Raw genomic sequence first — 16,848 nt, 5'->3', positions numbered from 1 at the left:
TCTTGCTTCAAAATCACATGGGAAAAAATCTTTTGATACACATTGAACTGTCTTTGAAGGGCTGCCACAAGCACAGAAAGGTACCCAGATAGAGGTAAACACCAATTTGGGCTTCAGCTATCCACAGCTGGTATCTTATTACATCATAAAGTCTATCTACAAATAAATAGCATGTCTGAAGCTAGGTTGCTTTATTATAGAGATAAATGCAGCTGTGGAAATTAGCAAAGTTCCAATCGGAGGAAGACAGAGCCCCAAGAGACCCCTGTGTTTTAGCTGGGACCACTGTCTTCCTCTGAGGCAAGCAAGGGAGAGTGGGGAATAGTCGTGGTGGGGGATAGTTGCCACTGTGTTCTCTCTTAGAGCTTTTGTTCTTCTGGCCTTCTGCTCAATCTGTGGTGCTGACCTGTCTCAACAGAAGCATGGGACAGGCTCTCCCAGATACAGACAAGAAGAAAATGATGGGGATTGCAACAGGCATCTTTCCTAGGCAGCTGTAGTGCAGGGAGCCATAGGGTGAGTCAAATACTCGTCTTCTATTTCACAGCATGTGTCGCGCCTTCTAATCAGACTGTTTCTGCAAAGCAGGGCCATTTCAGTATCCACAGAAGGCTGGCAGTTGAAAAACAAAAGTGACTGCACCCCATGCTCACCCACCACTCCCTCTGAGACTGTGCTATGACTAGACCCTGAGAATTACAGAAATGTCTGCATGACTTTCCATTGCCTGCTCCTCTTCATTATGAGCCAGAAAGGGCCCAGGATGTCTTATGACCTGCAGCCTGGGGGTTCCTCCCTGGGCTGAGGATAATCCATTGCTATGCTTAGAGAGAAAGCATAGCAGTAATGCCACAAAGAAAAGCCAGTAATGCTGCAAAGAAAAGCCTCATTTGCATCTAGTATTTCAAGTAATGGTATTGTCAGGGGCTGTAGGGTCAAAGAAACCTTTGATAATGTCCTCAAAGATAGTTTGGCTGTTACTGTGAGTTACCGTGAGTTCACAGAAATGGGAAACATGTTGTCCCTTACATTGCAAATTTTAAAATAGCTCTATTTATATTGCTCTTGTAATGAAAAGGGAATGTTTCACATTTCCCAGGAATCGTTGTATATGTCCCCTTAATACTCAGTGAGGCAAATGAGATGAAAATCAGCACATTACGTTCCAGGGTACTCAGTTGATAAGTTGTCCCTTTGAAAAATGCCCAGTCTATCTTCTCTAGTCCATAGTGTCCAGCCATGCTCTGGAAGCACAGAGGTATCCTGAGTGTGGCCAAAGGGCAGACCTGTCAAAAGCAAACAATGGCTTCCTCCTGTCATGGGGAAAAAGATAAGCTAACAAGTATATTTTTTTCAAATGTAAACTTTATTCCCATAAATTTTGCTTAAATATTGCCTATTATCAGTTTCCAGTTGACCCTGAGTCAACTAAAAAATGGCCAAGCAGCAACTACTAATTGCAGAAAAGGGATGTTCTGGTGGCAACAACTAAAGCCAATATGCTGGATCAAGCAGAAAACAAAACATTTTGCTTTTGAATATAAAAGTGTCTCATGGACCACATGGGTAGAGTGGAGCTGGGCCCTAAAGAGGTCAAACACTAGCTCAGCCTCTTTCTGCACACCATTCTGTTTCTGTTTTCAACAGACTTGTTTTGCTACTTAGTCCCCAAAGTCGAAGATAGCTGCCCAGATCATCCAGGGTTACATGTTAACTCTCTACTAAATAAATAGACTGCCTCTCTCAACATAGTCCCAAACACCCAGGAGAGAAAACCTGATAGGCCCAGTTTAGGTCAGGTTTCCACTCCTAGTCCAATAAGCTGAATCCAGTGGTGAGGGCAGGACATGGCCACACAATAGAAAATGGCCACAAGAGGTCTGTCTTGTAACCTAAGCATTAGGGCAGAACAGTTCCAAGAGAAAGAAGTGGTGGTAAGAAGGGTGCGTGATGTCCCAGAAGGAAGCTACTCCGTGGAGGATCCAATGTGGCGGTGCTCCACGCCACAAAAAAAACTGGATTCAAGCCCAACACCACTGGGATCCAGTGAGAAAATATTGAGGAGTTTTAACACATCCTCTGGGAACACTGTAAGCATTTTTCCCTAGACTACATAGGAAAAGAGAGGGGATTTTTTTTACAATATCATTTAATCCTCCAAGACAATGTGATAAGCTCTGTTTTGCAGATAAGAATATTAAAGCTCAGAGAGGTTAAGTAGCTGTCCCAAGGTCACCCAGCTAGTAGGGGGTAGAACAAAATTCACACCCATGTCTGACTCCAAAACCCCATTCATGCTCCATCCATTCCTCTGTATTCCTTCCCAAGTGAACTCTGCCCAGAGATAAGTCTCCCTTGATCAGCTGAACAGCCTGAATTGAAGACAAGCATGTACCAAAAAGCTGACCTTCATTTTCCGTGCCTTAGACTTTTCTAGGCCCAGTTTGCAAAGTGTGAATTCAGCCAGTCTTGCAAGGACTCTGGCCACAGCACAAAGTTCCTCAGCATCCCCAAGTCAGAAGGCCCCCTTCCTACGCCTCCCCCCCACCCACTGCAGGTTCCTCAACCACCCCCCAGATGGAGCATTTCAGCCCCCAGCTACTCCTAGGTTGTATACTGTTCAAGTGCTATCAATGCCATTTTCCTGTTTGCGTTTTGTTTTTGTTTTTGTTTTGTTTTTACAGTTCGTTGCTCATCCTAACTGTCAGCAGCAATTGCTTACCATGTGGTATGAAAATCTCTCAGGCTTACGTCAACAGTCTATCGCTGTGAAATTCCTGGCTGTCTTTGGAGTCTCCATAGGCCTCCCTTTTCTCGCCATAGCCTATTGGATTGCTCCGTGCAGCAAGGTACAGACTGCTTAAGGTGCATGTCGTTTGCGGTTATTTCTTCTCTCTTTTTAGGATGATCTGAAGTCCATTTTGTTCAAATTAGCAGCTGATTTTTTCCCATATTTAAAGAAAATATTCCTGAGATACCCGGTGAAAGTAGGAAACCACATAAAAGGAAAAATGTTAAGACGTGCTTTTTTAAATATTTTTTTTCGAAGAGAGAGAGGAGCAATAAAATTTTAAACATGAGAGGCATAATTTGAAAAGATCAGTAACAGAGTTGAGAATAAAGATACTTTTCTTCTTCTAATTATGCAATGTCCTAAGCATGTCCTCCAAACCCACAGTATAATAATTATAATCATGGTAACAGTAATAGCCAACATTTGAGTAGTTTCTCTTCTCTAAGCCCTTTTCATGGAATATCTCATTTCACAGCCTCAATTACATTATGACATGTATGCTTGATGAAGTAGGTCCAGAAAAGAGAAATGACTAGTAGGCTGGGAGTCAAACACAGCTCATGCTGGGGCACTGCAGACCCATTGCAACATCTTCCTAGTTTTCCTGGTCCCTTTGATGAGGTTCTGGCTCACATGGGCAGCTAATTAGGTTGCAAGAAGGAAATAGGCAAAGGAAAGGGAAGAAGAGCTCAAAAGGAGTGTTATTTCCCTGAGGGGGAGTGTCCAGTGCCCACTAGTGACGGAAGGAGTGGAACCTGCAGGTGCCAAGCTGCCCTACTACCAGCTCCACCATCCCCACATCCCAGTCACATGAGTCAAAGCTGTAGAAAGTACCAGCACTCCAGCTTCGGGGAAGAGTCAATGCTTTTAAGACCAAACCATGCAGAAATTTTGAAGTATGTTTCATGGGTTTAAGATTGTCACTAAAGGTTCCAAAGCTGCATTTACCTAGTGATACATTTAAAAAGGAATTAGGCTTAGGTAATCAACATTCAGTAGAAGAAATATGACTACAGGGAGATTAGTTCCACAGGCAATTTGATCAGGTAATGTGGTTAATAAAAGTGTCACCAGTGAACCAACCCTCTTGTCAACTCCACTTAGGAGTAACTCATACCAGAATGACAGCTGCGAGACTTCGGGGCTGCTGGCAAGGCCACCAAACCAGACAGTCAATGAACCGACTGCCTCACAGTAGGTACAGGGTCACAGAGAGAGGTCAAACCCCCAAATCCTTCTGGAGAGTAGTATTAAAAATGGAAGCCCTCTTACTGAACTTTTACGGTATTCAACCTTACATCTATTGAGGATTTTGCTTCTATGGCAGTCTATCATGCCAGGCACTTTCAGATCAGAATTTCCCAAGTTATATATATGTAGGTAAAGGCAGTTTTTTTCTGTCCTTCATTATGAGCTGAAAAAACACAGTGGGTGAAAAAACTAACCAGATTTAAAGCTGGCTTGAAGCTGGTCATGGGTTTTAGGCACAGTCTGTACTGTAAGTTGCCTTCACCCAGAGCCCCAGTGAGTAGGGACACTTAACTTCACTCTCTCTGAGCCCCAGAACAAATTCTAGGCTGTTCAATCATTAAAATAACAGCAACTTTGTGGAGAAAGTGCTGCCAATCCTCACTTTTGCTGCAAAGCTAAATGTGACAGCTTCCAGGAACCTGGGACTAGCCAACAGGAGCAAACTGGCTTGCCTCCGACTGCCTAGTGGCCTAGGAAAAGACTCAGAAAGAGATGATGTGCCAGTTGCTAACTAAATTGTTTAGATTTCTGGTAGCTCTGAGAAGAATCTTGGTACATATGCAGATGTGATCCCATTAAAAAGTGTGTGGTTGCAGAGAGGGATTTCTAGAATTTCTTGGGCCTAGTAAATCTAGGAAGCACCTGGGATGTAGGGGTCACACCTATGGCAGTCTTCTGGAACACTCTGGAGGAAACAGTTGCAGGGATGTTTGGCCCATAACAGGGGTTTCCTCACCTCTGTTTAGATACTCATGTGATTGACATTTGGTGCCCCCAGAAGTTCCAATAAGACTAAAAAAAAAAAGAAACTCAAGATAAACATGAGCTGATCATTAAGCCACTTGTCACTTCTGTGCACCTTCTAGATTCCAAGTCTGAGCTCAGTGCAGTAGAGGGCATGTCGATAACTGAGTCTGTGGCATGAGATGACTCTTGGTGGCACTGCTCATTACAAGCAAAGATTCCCTCATTAAAGAGCTGTTGAACTTGCTCTGAGGCAGCCAAAGGACAGATAAAGCAGTCAAGATATTTTTAGTCTTTCCTTTCACCATTTAGAAAGAAATCTTTTCAACTTTGGCAGAGATATTACTGGGAATTACGGAGAGGTCACATCTGCCATGTGACAAAACCAGCCCCTCTAAGGGTTCCTGATGCCCAGAAAAACCATGTCTTCCCAAAAGGAGGGCAATGGCGAAGTCTCTTAACAGGCTGGCAGCCCTCCTCCTGAGGGGTCACTGACTTTATATCTGTCTATATCTGTAATTTCAGGAAAAGGACGATGTCACTTCAGAGATCTCATATTCTATTGACATTATTACACCTCTTTCTGAAAACTTAGACCTTGATATTATTTTATAAATGTATTCATAAAATGTCACTTGCAAACTTCGTCAACTAACTAATGCCCATCAATGTCTAGCAAATGTTGAGATTTCTGTTTCCAGCCCAATGGTGCATTCACTTCCTAATAGTTGCTGCCCTAATTTACAGACTATTAGGAGCATCAAAATTACTTGATTAGCCAGCCATAATGACTGCATCATTTCTTTCCTATTGAATTATCAAGGCTGTCGATTCTATTTTTATATTGTTTCTGAGGGTCCCTAAGAAAGACAGTTAAATAAGGAAATTATAAGGTGAAAGGTGTCAACATAAGTTCAGCTTACTAATATGTTGGTTGAAGAGGATAACCAAGTCACAGACGGCTACATATAATGATAAATGCAGGCCTGGAGCATGGGACAGGTTTATCTGGGTCAAGAGAAAGGACAGTGATTCTGTTTATCATTTCTCATTGTCATCACCAACTTAGTTGAGCTCAGGCAGCCCACTCGGAGACCAGTGAACTCTAATCCCCATGGATGCACGGCAGTTAGGTCTGTTTGCCTAGACAGTTCTTTATTCTCTCAACAAGGGCTCCAATGTCAAAGGTCCTTTATAGCTGCCTAAGCTGTTTCCATCCTTTGCTATCCTATTCTGATTTGTAATTTAGATTGTTTGCCTGTTAAGATCTCAGAGCCAAAAGAATAAATAACAGTCATCTTCAAAGGTTCAAACAGTGTCTCTATATGATGTGGCAGAAGCCAGCATCATGAAAATGCTGAGGAACTGCACCAGTTTTAATTATAACAGGGAAGGAGAAGCTGACCTTGTCTATTACCTGTTAACCATAACTGTTCAATTATCTTCAAAATTTGCCCCAGGACTCAGGCAGGAGGAACTGTAAACAACTTTAGAATCCAACCTTATGTCTTTGTAGTGTGCAATCTATCAGTCCTTACTGCCTTAAACCTTGCTCAGAGAAATATAAAGTTGGTACCCCCTCTTCACCATCCCAAACATGAACATCTAGTAAGGAAGGCATGAGTGAGTGGGCAGCTTTGAAAGATCTCTGCTTTGCCTTACCAAAGCTGAAATGGCTTGAAAGGGGTCCTCAAACCATGTGGTTCGGGGGCCAACCAGGAGAGGAGAGCACCTCCAGAGACCTCTGTTTCTTCACATTTATCTCTACCAGAGAGCTACACTCAATTAAAGAAAATCATAACACAATTTTTGAAGCATAGCCATGGAGGGGAAATTTGTGTCAGGAAATACAGCATCGGTGCTCTTATGTCACCAATGCTTCTGTTCCCAAGTCCAAAAGGCTAGTCCAGCACCTGTCACCCTGCTGAGATAGGATTAAAGAGTGCCAGAAGCTGATCACTTTCAGACTTAGCCCAGACTGAGCCCTGCAACATTTCTCTGCATCTCTCCATCTATTTCCTATCACAGTTTTTAGCCTGTGTCTCTCCACACTAGAAAATCAGCAACTTTGAAGGGAAGATCCAACTCTTACAGCTTGTTTTATCTCTATCACCTCCAGTGCCCAGCATCGTGTTGCACATAGATAGCACAACAGGCTATCTATAACAGATATCCCAAACAGGCTTGTGGCATAAAGACATAAGGACTCTGTGTGGGTCCACCTTTATGTGAAGTTTATTTTAAGATTCCTCTTAGGAGAATGCCCAGAGACCCTCCAGTGCCACATATTGAGTACTTCCCATACACCAGGCACTGTTCTAACTGCTTTGTGTGTATTAAATAATGCATTGCTTGCATTGACCCTATGCAGTTGGCACTATTTTTATCCCTATTTTATAGAAGAAGAAACTGAAACACTAAGGGATTAAATAACTTGTGTTTAAAAATATATATATGAAGTTGTGGTTTAAACCTAGTCTCTGGCTCCAGAGATCTGCCCTTAACGGCTGCATGCAAATGCACACGCCCATGTGTGCACGCACACACACACACCCCTCTAGTTACACTAGCACCATTACAACCTTCAACACCTAATGTAAACATCTTAGCTGCTGACTAACCGACCTTGAAATGGACTTGATTTAGATCTTAAAAGTTGGTAGGACTTTTTTTAGAAAGAAGTCAAAACAACCAGATGACAAACTCTGTCCCTTCCTTTTCTTTCATCGGAGTCCTACTTTGTAAATCCCTCTTCAGCCCCCAGGACAAAGTGTGGGTTCACAATGAAATGTGTGGAGAAATATCAAGTTGTTACAATGTGTAGACTGACACTGTAATGTAAGAACACTGATTACAGGCACCCAGTAAACACCACCACTATCCCACCCCACCATAAAAGGGAAAAATCCTGAGCCCTATGTTAGACATTTTGAATAAGAGTTTCAGGGGGAGCATCTCGAGGATCTGCCTCTAATTTAACCAGGATCTCGCTAACATTTGAGAATCACCCAACCTTAAAGCTGTGCATGATTCTTTTGGGAATGATTAATCCAAGTTTGCTTTCACTCAGTTTCTAATTTGTAAACCAGGCCCTTGCTTAAGACCATGGCACCCAGTGGAAAGCGAGGGTGGCATTTGGTGAAGGAGACTCTGTCATAAAAGAATAGGAAGATGTTGGAAACCTTTTCTGAGTGATTTACCACAATCACAGCCACAGGGCTATGTTTTTGGGATGTGGGGACTCGCACATCCAGGTACCACTTAGGTGCTTACACTTGTGGGGGCTAAGAGCCCAGTGGCATGGAACACAGAGTTGGTGCTGACCAGTAAACACAGGTGCCCACCCCGAAGGTCCATGAAGGCAATTTATTTGGAGCCAATTCAGGGGCACTATTCAGTTGCTTTAACATTCATGTATTTCTCAGAGCCAAAGAATAGTGGCCAGGAAGCTTGGGGTGAGCCAGAGACTTCAGTTCTACAAGCTTTAATTTCCTAACATGTTCTCAGCTCATAAGGTCCTAGTAATGACTGAACTGCTTTAGCCCACATTTTTTGGGCTCCTCAGTTCTGCACTCCAGGCACAGCGGGTTAAGGCCCACATCTTCATCTCTTTTTACACCTAACGCTGGTACCTGACCCAGCTTTAATGATTCTGCAGCTAAGAGCTGCTGACATATATTGGTTGACTTTTCTCCTTTCTTTTGGCTCATCTGATGGCCTTGCAAATGGAGGAAATTTTCCCCAAAGGTAATTTACTTCAAAAATTATCTGTGTGAGTCAAATAGGGAATTTTACAAATAAAGAAAAAGGAAACCATTGAAATGACTGGATCTCATTTGACCTTTATCAAAGTTTTACCAGATAAAAAGATGCATTCAAACCCAGAAGTACAGGAAAAGAACATCAATTCCCAACCTCACTTTTCCTCCCTATGACCTAGATCAAGTGGGAACTGAGCCCAGGGTAACTTTCCATCAAATCACCAAAAGGCATTATCAGGGCTTTTTATTATGGTTTATAGTAAATATAATAATTTTTGCAGATTCATCTTCTTCTAGAAGATAACAGCTTGAAGGAGATAACAAAACGAATATTAAATTCCTTAAACCAGGTCTTCTGGGGAAACCCAAAGCCAGCTTGGGTGCAGCTACATACAAATTCCAGCAATCAGGTGCCTCACCTGGGTGAGAAGTTGGAGAGGTATACCCCATATCCTCATCCAGATTATTGAAGATATTAGGTACAGCCCACAGATAAAGGATGGGGAAAATGGACCCCTTAAGAGCTGTGTCTATCTCAGAGTTTCCCAGATTTTTCTAACATTCTTGAAACCTTGCTGGGATACACAAGACCTGGTATTCCTTGCCCTCTCTTCAGTCTCCCCTCTTCTCATGCTCTATTCTCCTCCCTGCAGTCATTCTCCATCTCCCCTCACCTCTCATCACCAGTACAGTCAGGAAACAGTGACAAGAAACAATGTGATGATTACCTAAGGCTGTCTCCTGGATACACCAAAATATCCCAAGGTCCTGGTTGGGAAATGGGGCTCCAAGATGCTAACACCATTTGCTAACATGTCAGAATCTTCAAACTAGCTATTTAATATCACATAAATAAAAAAGAGACATGGTTTAATTCAGTTTTTTACTAAATTTATATAAAAATGTTTTATTTGTCCTTACATTTAATCTCTATCACCTCCAGGGCCCTATAGAATGCCACTGCATTCTATAACTAGCACATCTGTCTATTGCCAAAAATAATCTACAGTCCCTATTTTTGTAAGTAATAAACATTATACAGAAGTGTTATTGTAAAATATTTGTGGGCCTATTGCCAGATAAACATCTCTTTATATTTCTGAAGTTATTCCTAGTGTCATATGACAATATGCAGATGAATTCTACCACAAGCAGGGACTCCTAATGTTTGGATATTTTTTAAAACCTAGATTTTTTAAAAAGATAAAAACTAATACTTTATTTTAATAAATGGGTTCTATAGCATCAGAATCATAATAATGTTATGCTAATAACTACAATAATTAAAGTGGATGATAAACATACTGAAGCATATTAAAAGAACATTATCAAACCATCTGATTTATAAATGTTGTGCTGAACATATGTGACTAGGAAAATTCTACTTAGAGAAACCCCTGTAACTGATCTTCTGTTGAACCAACAGTCTATCTCCGGGTAACATTTCACTCTAGGACTCCTGAATGAGGCAGAATGTGAATGTCAAGTAATCAGCCACTGGTTATAATTGAATATCTACCTTGGAAAAGGAACTGAGCTTCAGAAAAGATGTTCCTCTTTGTTCTTGTCTTATTATCGTACCTGGATGAGGGGTAGGGCTTGGTGCTTAGATGAGGGCAATGAGCTGGAAGAGTCCCAACTGAGTTCATTAACAGGAGGTTGGCAAGTACTCAATGTGCAGCCCTCAATTCGATCCCAAAGATCCAAGTGGTCTTTGGATGGGGTGCCAGGAGATAGAGAAGATGTGACTAGTATTTGCTCCCTAATAGGGCATCTTTTGGACCATTTCCAGCTTGTGACATTTCAGGCACTAGGCCAAAAGGAAAACCTCAATGAATTTTAGAATACCACCATAGAGGCTATGTTCTGTAAAGATGCTGCAATAAAATTCAGATTTTTTTAAGCAGGGAGAAAAAAAGTCCTCTATGTCTGGAAATGAAATAATACTTGAGTTAAAAATGAAATCAAAATATAATTTATAAAATATTTATAACAGAACATCAATGAAAATGCTACAAGTGAAAATTTAAGAGAACGCACCTAAAGCAGTACCTAGTGAGAAATATATAGCTTTAAAAAAATGTATCAACATACAAGAAAGGTTGAGAACAAATACTCTTAGAATGAAGCCCAAGTGGGTAGATTAAACAAAAACCGAGCATACTCAAAGTGCATTTTTTAAAATTGTGGACTTTATGCAGACATTATTTTTTCATATCTATGCAGTTGGAGGTATCAGTGCAATCAGCTGTAGCATGATGATTATGTCAGGTGTGTTCTATCAATTTCTCTTAGCCCTCCCACTAAGTCTTCTAAATAGGAAACTATTGACCAAATAAGTTTGGTCAAGGAGCATCTCACATAAAAGTTCAAGAAAAAATGTTGTATGGGTTCAGTTAGCAGTTTCTGTCCAAGATGAAGGATTCTCTGGTTAAACCTTGGTGAAAGCAACGTTATAAAGAAAGACCTACATCCACCTAGAGCCAGTTTAACATGTGTTGCACACATTTTCTTTCCAGCTAGGACGAACCCTGAGGAGCCCTTTCATGAAGTTTGTAGCTCATGCAGTTTCTTTTACGATCTTCTTGGGATTATTAGTTGTGAATGCATCTGATCGATTTGAAGGTGTTAAAACCCTGCCAAACGAAACTTTCACAGACTACCCAAAACAAATCTTCAGAGTGAAAACCACACAGTTCTCCTGGACAGAAATGCTCATTATGAAGTGGGTCCTAGGTAAGCAAGTCACTCTATTTTTATTCTCTCCTTGCTAATTATAGTAGGACATTATTAAACTCTGACTTCTGAACTTCTCCCTCTCCTCTTCAGTGTACTCCTGATAGACAAAATGGTGAGTGGATGACCAACAAGAAAGTCAGAGTCAACTTCTGTCTTTAAGATACACAGACCTGTATACAAATTCCAATTTTGAAAGGAAATGTTTGGGGTGGCGGGGGGCAGACATTTTTTAAGTACATATATTGAACATTCATTATATATGTATTGAAAATAGTTTCATGGGGAAACATATTATTTTGATCATTTAAATATAGTCTACCGGAAGCCTTAAGAAAACAAGTTCAGATTCTAAAAAAAGGGCATAAAATTGCATAGCTTGAAAGATATTTCTGTTACCACTAAATATTGGTATATAGTAGAATTGTGATAATAAATATACTTCTAAAAATTTACAGGAGTAACATTTTCTTGTTGTTTGTGTAAGTGGGTGTACTAAAAGGCTATGAAATTCCCCTTGTTGTGGTATTTCATGCCGCCACAGTCTGCCACTGGAGCTGCCAAGGAAATTGTTCCCAATTTCCTCATTGATTAACTAAGAAAGGCTGTCTTTTACCCAATTTATGAGAACCATTACTAGAAGGAATAATCAAAACAAAATAAAACTGGCAGTGACTAAAATTGAACGTGGCAAAATGTGTTATAGATTTTTCCGACACTGAAAACTGCAAAATTGGTTGGTTAAAAAAAAAAATCAGTCTTAGTAGGAAAAAACTGAAAATTGCAAAAACTAAAATCAGTGACTGTATACAAACCTTATCAATAAATTTTAAGATTTACATCAAAAATATGTGAATTTGATGTCAATATTTTAAGTAAAACAAGCAGAAGATAAAAAAGACAAAAACCACAGTATCAAGACTTGATCAAGTAATTCAATTGGCTTAATGGTATTCACCTTAGATTTTGCTTTCTGAACAAAAATTTAATATTGGTATAATTTTCATTATGTTTATATTCACAAACAATGAGTCAAAATGTATTCAGGATCAACGTGTCTGTGCCATCAATCAACAAAATCACAATAGAACAAATACTTGAAAAGGTAACCTAACATATGGCCTGTGCTAATTAAATAATGTAGCCCAAGAATGCTACAAGAGTAGAACCACTAGAGAACATCCTATGGATGCCTAAGCTGAGACCAATTGGAAAAATTGTGTCTAAGTTCAATCTCTAAATAGGCAAAGGAAGATGAGATGAATGGTTTTATCCAAAGGGCATAAGAAGGACAACCCACCCGGCTTTCCAGGTACTTTATAAAACCAGCAACCCAGCCAGGCACAGTGGCTCACATCTGTAATCCCAGCACTTTGGAAGGCCGAGGGGTGGGGGATCACAAGGTCAGGAACTCGAGACCAGCTGATCAACATGGTGAAACCCCGCCTCTACTAAAAATACAAAATTTAGCCAGGCATGGTGGTGTGCGCCTGTAATCCCAGCTACTCAGGAGGCTAAGGCAGGAGTATCGCTTGCAACTGGAAGGCAGAGGTTTCGATGAGCCGAGATTGCACCACTGCACTCCAGCCTGGGCAACAGAGCAAGACCCTGTCTAAAAAAGAAAACAAAAAAACAAAACAAAAAAAAAAAACAGCAACTCTGTGACCAAAGGCTCATTTAGTAGAGTCACTGGCACTAAAGTTGGGAAGGGACATTAAAGTTTGTTACAGAGTGAGTTCTGTGGCCTTAACTTCACAATTCAGAATCTATCCCAGTTCTCCCTAGTACATACGCCATTGTTTAACTAAATTGAGCATTTTAACACCAGGCAGTTAGAAAAAATCTCACATGTTGGATTTGTGAATAAAATTTAAAGTATTTACAGCACCAATCACCCACCCACCCCATTTTCCCACTTGGACCCCAGGTAGAAGACTCTGGTAAATGCAACCATACTTTCCCTTGAACAGGTGTGGCTACTGTTAATGGAACCTCTTGAACGAGGACTTCCTCTTGAGTCCTCATATTTCTCTTCCCGGGTGTCAGAGCATTATTCCAATATGAGGGATGTGTCTCTAGCTATAGGAACCCCAACTTGTATAGCTTAGATCCTGCTTCTGACCCTCAGAGCAGAGTTCAAGACTGTTAAATCAGAAGTGTTATAGAGGGAAGGACTTATTTCTCATTGGCCTCTTTCCAGAAGGAAAATTCTAATTACTTTTTCTTTCCTAGAGAATGTTTTCAAATTTTTTTATCACAAATAATTTTAAGGAAATGCAAAAAATCAAGAGAAGATTTTTTCAAGAAGTTAGCAATTCATGGCCAGTCTTTGCTCCATCTATAGTTCCCCCACCTCCCTTCTCTCTAACTTTGAATTATTTTGAAACAAACCCCAGCTATCATAAATTTATTCTGTAAACATTTTTGTGTATATCACTGAAATGTAACATTTCTTTTTCCTTTTATCAATCTTTTTTCTTTCTGTGCTTCACAGTTGCTGATATTTTTTTCCTGTGATTTTTGTGATTTTAATTTCAATCAGTGGGTTTTTCATTTCAGATATATTATTTAATTCTTAAAATCTTATTTGTTTCTCTTTTATATCTCCCATTTCCTTCCTCATCATTTTTGTGTTTTCCTTTAAATCCTTGAACACATTTACAATAACTGTTTTGAAGTCTTGACTCCTAACTCCATCATCTCTGTCATTCCTGGGTTGATTTCTATTGACTAATCTTGCTTCTAATTATGGATGACCTTTTCCTCCATCTTGAAATGTTTGGTAATTTTTTGGTTGAATGATGGGCACTCTGCATGTTACGGTTGTGAGCCTCTGGATTTTGTCTTCCTTCAAAGTTTTTGGCATTATTCTGACAGGCTGTTATGTCACTTGTGATGAGTTTGATACATGTAAAGCTTTCTCATAGTGGATCTGGAGAAGACTTACTGTAAAGATTGTTTATCTTTGTACTATAGAGACACACTTCTGGGGTCTCTATTGAATGCCCTGGGTAATCATAAAGGAGCGTCAACTCTGGATGATCAGAGCTCGAATATCTCCCCACTCTGGGTGAGCTCTGAAAACTGTTCGGCTTATAGCTCCTTGGCAGTTGTTTGTGGAGTTTCACTCTATGAATTCATGATTTGGTATTCAGCAAACTTCAAAGGAACCCCTATTTAAATTTTGGTGTTCTTTGTTTGTTTAGTTTTGGTTTGTTTGTTTCTTTGCTTGCTTGTTTTTGCATAGTACCCTTCTCTCTCGAGCTCTGCCGCACAACATCTAATCACCTCAGCCTTCCAAAACCCCATTCTGTCTCATCAACTCAGTGAGACTGCTGCTATGCTTCTGGGATCCCTCTTCGTGCACTACAGACTGGAATGTGCCTCCAGAAAGCAAGCTATGGTGGTCATATGGTTTGCCTCACTTGTTTCCCTTCACTTAGGGATCACAGTCCCATGCTGCCTATTTCCAATGCCTAAAAATATTGTTTATGTTTGCTTTTGTTTTGTTTGTTGTTTTTTAACCTGTTTGTTACTCCATCCTGGCTAGTAACAGAAATCAGAACATTTTTTCTAAAAGAGAATCAGAAAAATATTATCAAGCCTAAAAGAAACTTAATAATTTCTTAGTATCTTCAAATTTCCAGCCAATAACCAAATTTCTTTCATTGAGAGAGGTAAGTTGAATAAATAACCACAAGACTTGCTTCCCCTCCTCCTTCAAATCACTGTTCAAATTTCACCTTATCAGAGTAGTTGAGCAGGTAAGAGCATGCCCTCTCATCCCTCTACTCTGATAAGGGGAAAAGCATTCCAGGCAGAAGGAACAGCATGTGTTAAAGCTGGATTCAGGAGCAAGCTGGATGTGTTCAAGGAACAGCAAAAAGACTAGTGTGGCTGATGTAGATGAATGAGGAGAAGAGAAACAGAGATGAAGTCAGAGGAGGTAGCCTTTGGAGAGTTTTCAGCACAAAAGTGACATCATATGACTTCAGTTTTTAAAGGATCACTGACTGCTATGTAGAGAATAGACGATTGTGGGATACAAGCAGAAGTAAGGAGACCAATTAGGAGGTCACTAATTCAGACAGGAAGGAAATGGCTGGTTTGAGGAGGTGGCAGATTGTGATTACATTTTGAAGGTAAAATCAATAACACAATTGGATTGTATATGGGATGTGAGACAAAGAAAGCATCAAGAACAATTCCAGGTGTTTAGTTCAAGCAATGGCATATTAGAAAGCCATTTACTAAGACAGGAAAGACCCAAGGCGGAGCAGTTTGCAGGGGGAATAGAGATGGAAGCCAAGACTTTAGTTTGAGATACATATTTAGACATTTATTTGGAAATTCAGTTGCCAAGTAGCAACTGAATATACATGCCTGAAGTTCACAGGGGAGACAGGCTGAAAACATAAATTTGGACATATCAATGCATTTAAATTATATAACATCATTGTAACTATGAATGTGAGCACAGAACTGAGGACCAAGCCCCAGAGCACAACAATGTTTAAAGCATGGGAAGATGAGAAGTATCCAGCAAAGAAGGTTAAAGTAAGAGAAGAACCAAGAGAGTGCTGGCCCAGATGCCAAAGTATCTGTGGCAAGAACCAGGGAGTGATGACAATTTCAAATGCTGCTGATAAGGTCAGAGACCTGACCATCAGCTTTGGTAGCAAAGTCCCTGAGTAGGCAACAGGGAATGGGAGTTAGTGTGGAAGTAGAGGACTTGGCCTTAGCAGGAGTGTGAACACTTCACTCATTGTAACGGGAGAGAAGGTGGAGTTGACAGCACAGTGCAGGTGGACTGGGAGATGCAGCAGTGGGAACACGCACAAGTTATTTTCCAATATTTTCTATTTTCTCAATTTTTTACTCAATAAATTTTTTCTACTTATTAGGCACGATATTATACATCAGGCACCATGTCAGGTACTAGGGAAGCAGCTATAAATAAAATTAACATTATCTTGTTCTAAATTGCGTCTGGAGCTCTTTAATTATTATAAAAATAATAATAACTTTGAGAGACAGATTTGAGCACTGTGTTTATAAGAAGGGTCTTTGTGCTGGTGCACCCTGAGATCCAGCATCTGATCCACTCTCTGCTCAGATGTGGAGAGGTATGAGGTAGCATCAGGCCCCTGCTGATGAAGACTTGGAATTCTGCTCCTAGTACCTCCAAGAAGGCCTTGTATCAGCTAGAAACACAACAGCACATTCTTTTCTCCCATGACATACCACACTCATAAATGAAGTACTTTGAACAGACTGATTATAAAGACACCCAAACCATTACTCCCTCTTTATCAGAAGCAACTCTAGAGTTGAACAGAACCTCAGGACCCTAACAAGTCCAAAGTACTTTCAGGAATGGAGAGTTTGGCCACAAAGGGCTGAATGACCCTTGTCCAGGTCTCCTTGCTGCTGCCCCTCCTACCCCCATGACTCAGTCTGTTCTCAATGCAGGAGCTAGAGTGATCCATTTAAAATGTAATTGAGTCTTCTCATTGTTTGCCTCAAGACTCCAGTGGCTTCCTATTTCCCTTAGAATGACAG

At 40.5% G+C, this 16,848-nt stretch overlaps 1 protein-coding gene across 4 annotated transcripts in view; it reads left to right on the top strand.

Moving 5' to 3' along the window:
• TRPC7 (transient receptor potential cation channel subfamily C member 7) overlaps nt 1–16,848 on the top strand; it is a 152,716-nt gene that overhangs the window by 87,865 nt on the left and 48,003 nt on the right. For 2 of the 4 annotated variants that reach the window (XM_032155974.1, XM_032155972.1), the window contains 2 exons: nt 2,685–2,849; nt 11,070–11,286. In XM_032155974.1, coding sequence (XP_032011865.1) covers nt 2,685–2,849; nt 11,070–11,286 — 382 coding nt within the window. The remainder of the gene's footprint in view (nt 1–2,684; nt 2,850–11,069; nt 11,287–16,848) is intronic. The other 2 variants (XM_032155975.1, XM_032155973.1) reach the window with 1 other exon arrangement.

The sequence above is a fragment of the Hylobates moloch genome, unplaced genomic scaffold, assembly GCF_009828535.3.
Source record: "Hylobates moloch isolate HMO894 unplaced genomic scaffold, HMol_V3 SCAFFOLD_6, whole genome shotgun sequence".
In the NCBI taxonomy this organism is placed as follows: Eukaryota; Metazoa; Chordata; class Mammalia; order Primates; family Hylobatidae; genus Hylobates; species Hylobates moloch.
The sequence above is the reverse complement of the archived record's forward strand: the minus strand, read 5'-3'. Positions and strand labels throughout refer to the sequence as shown.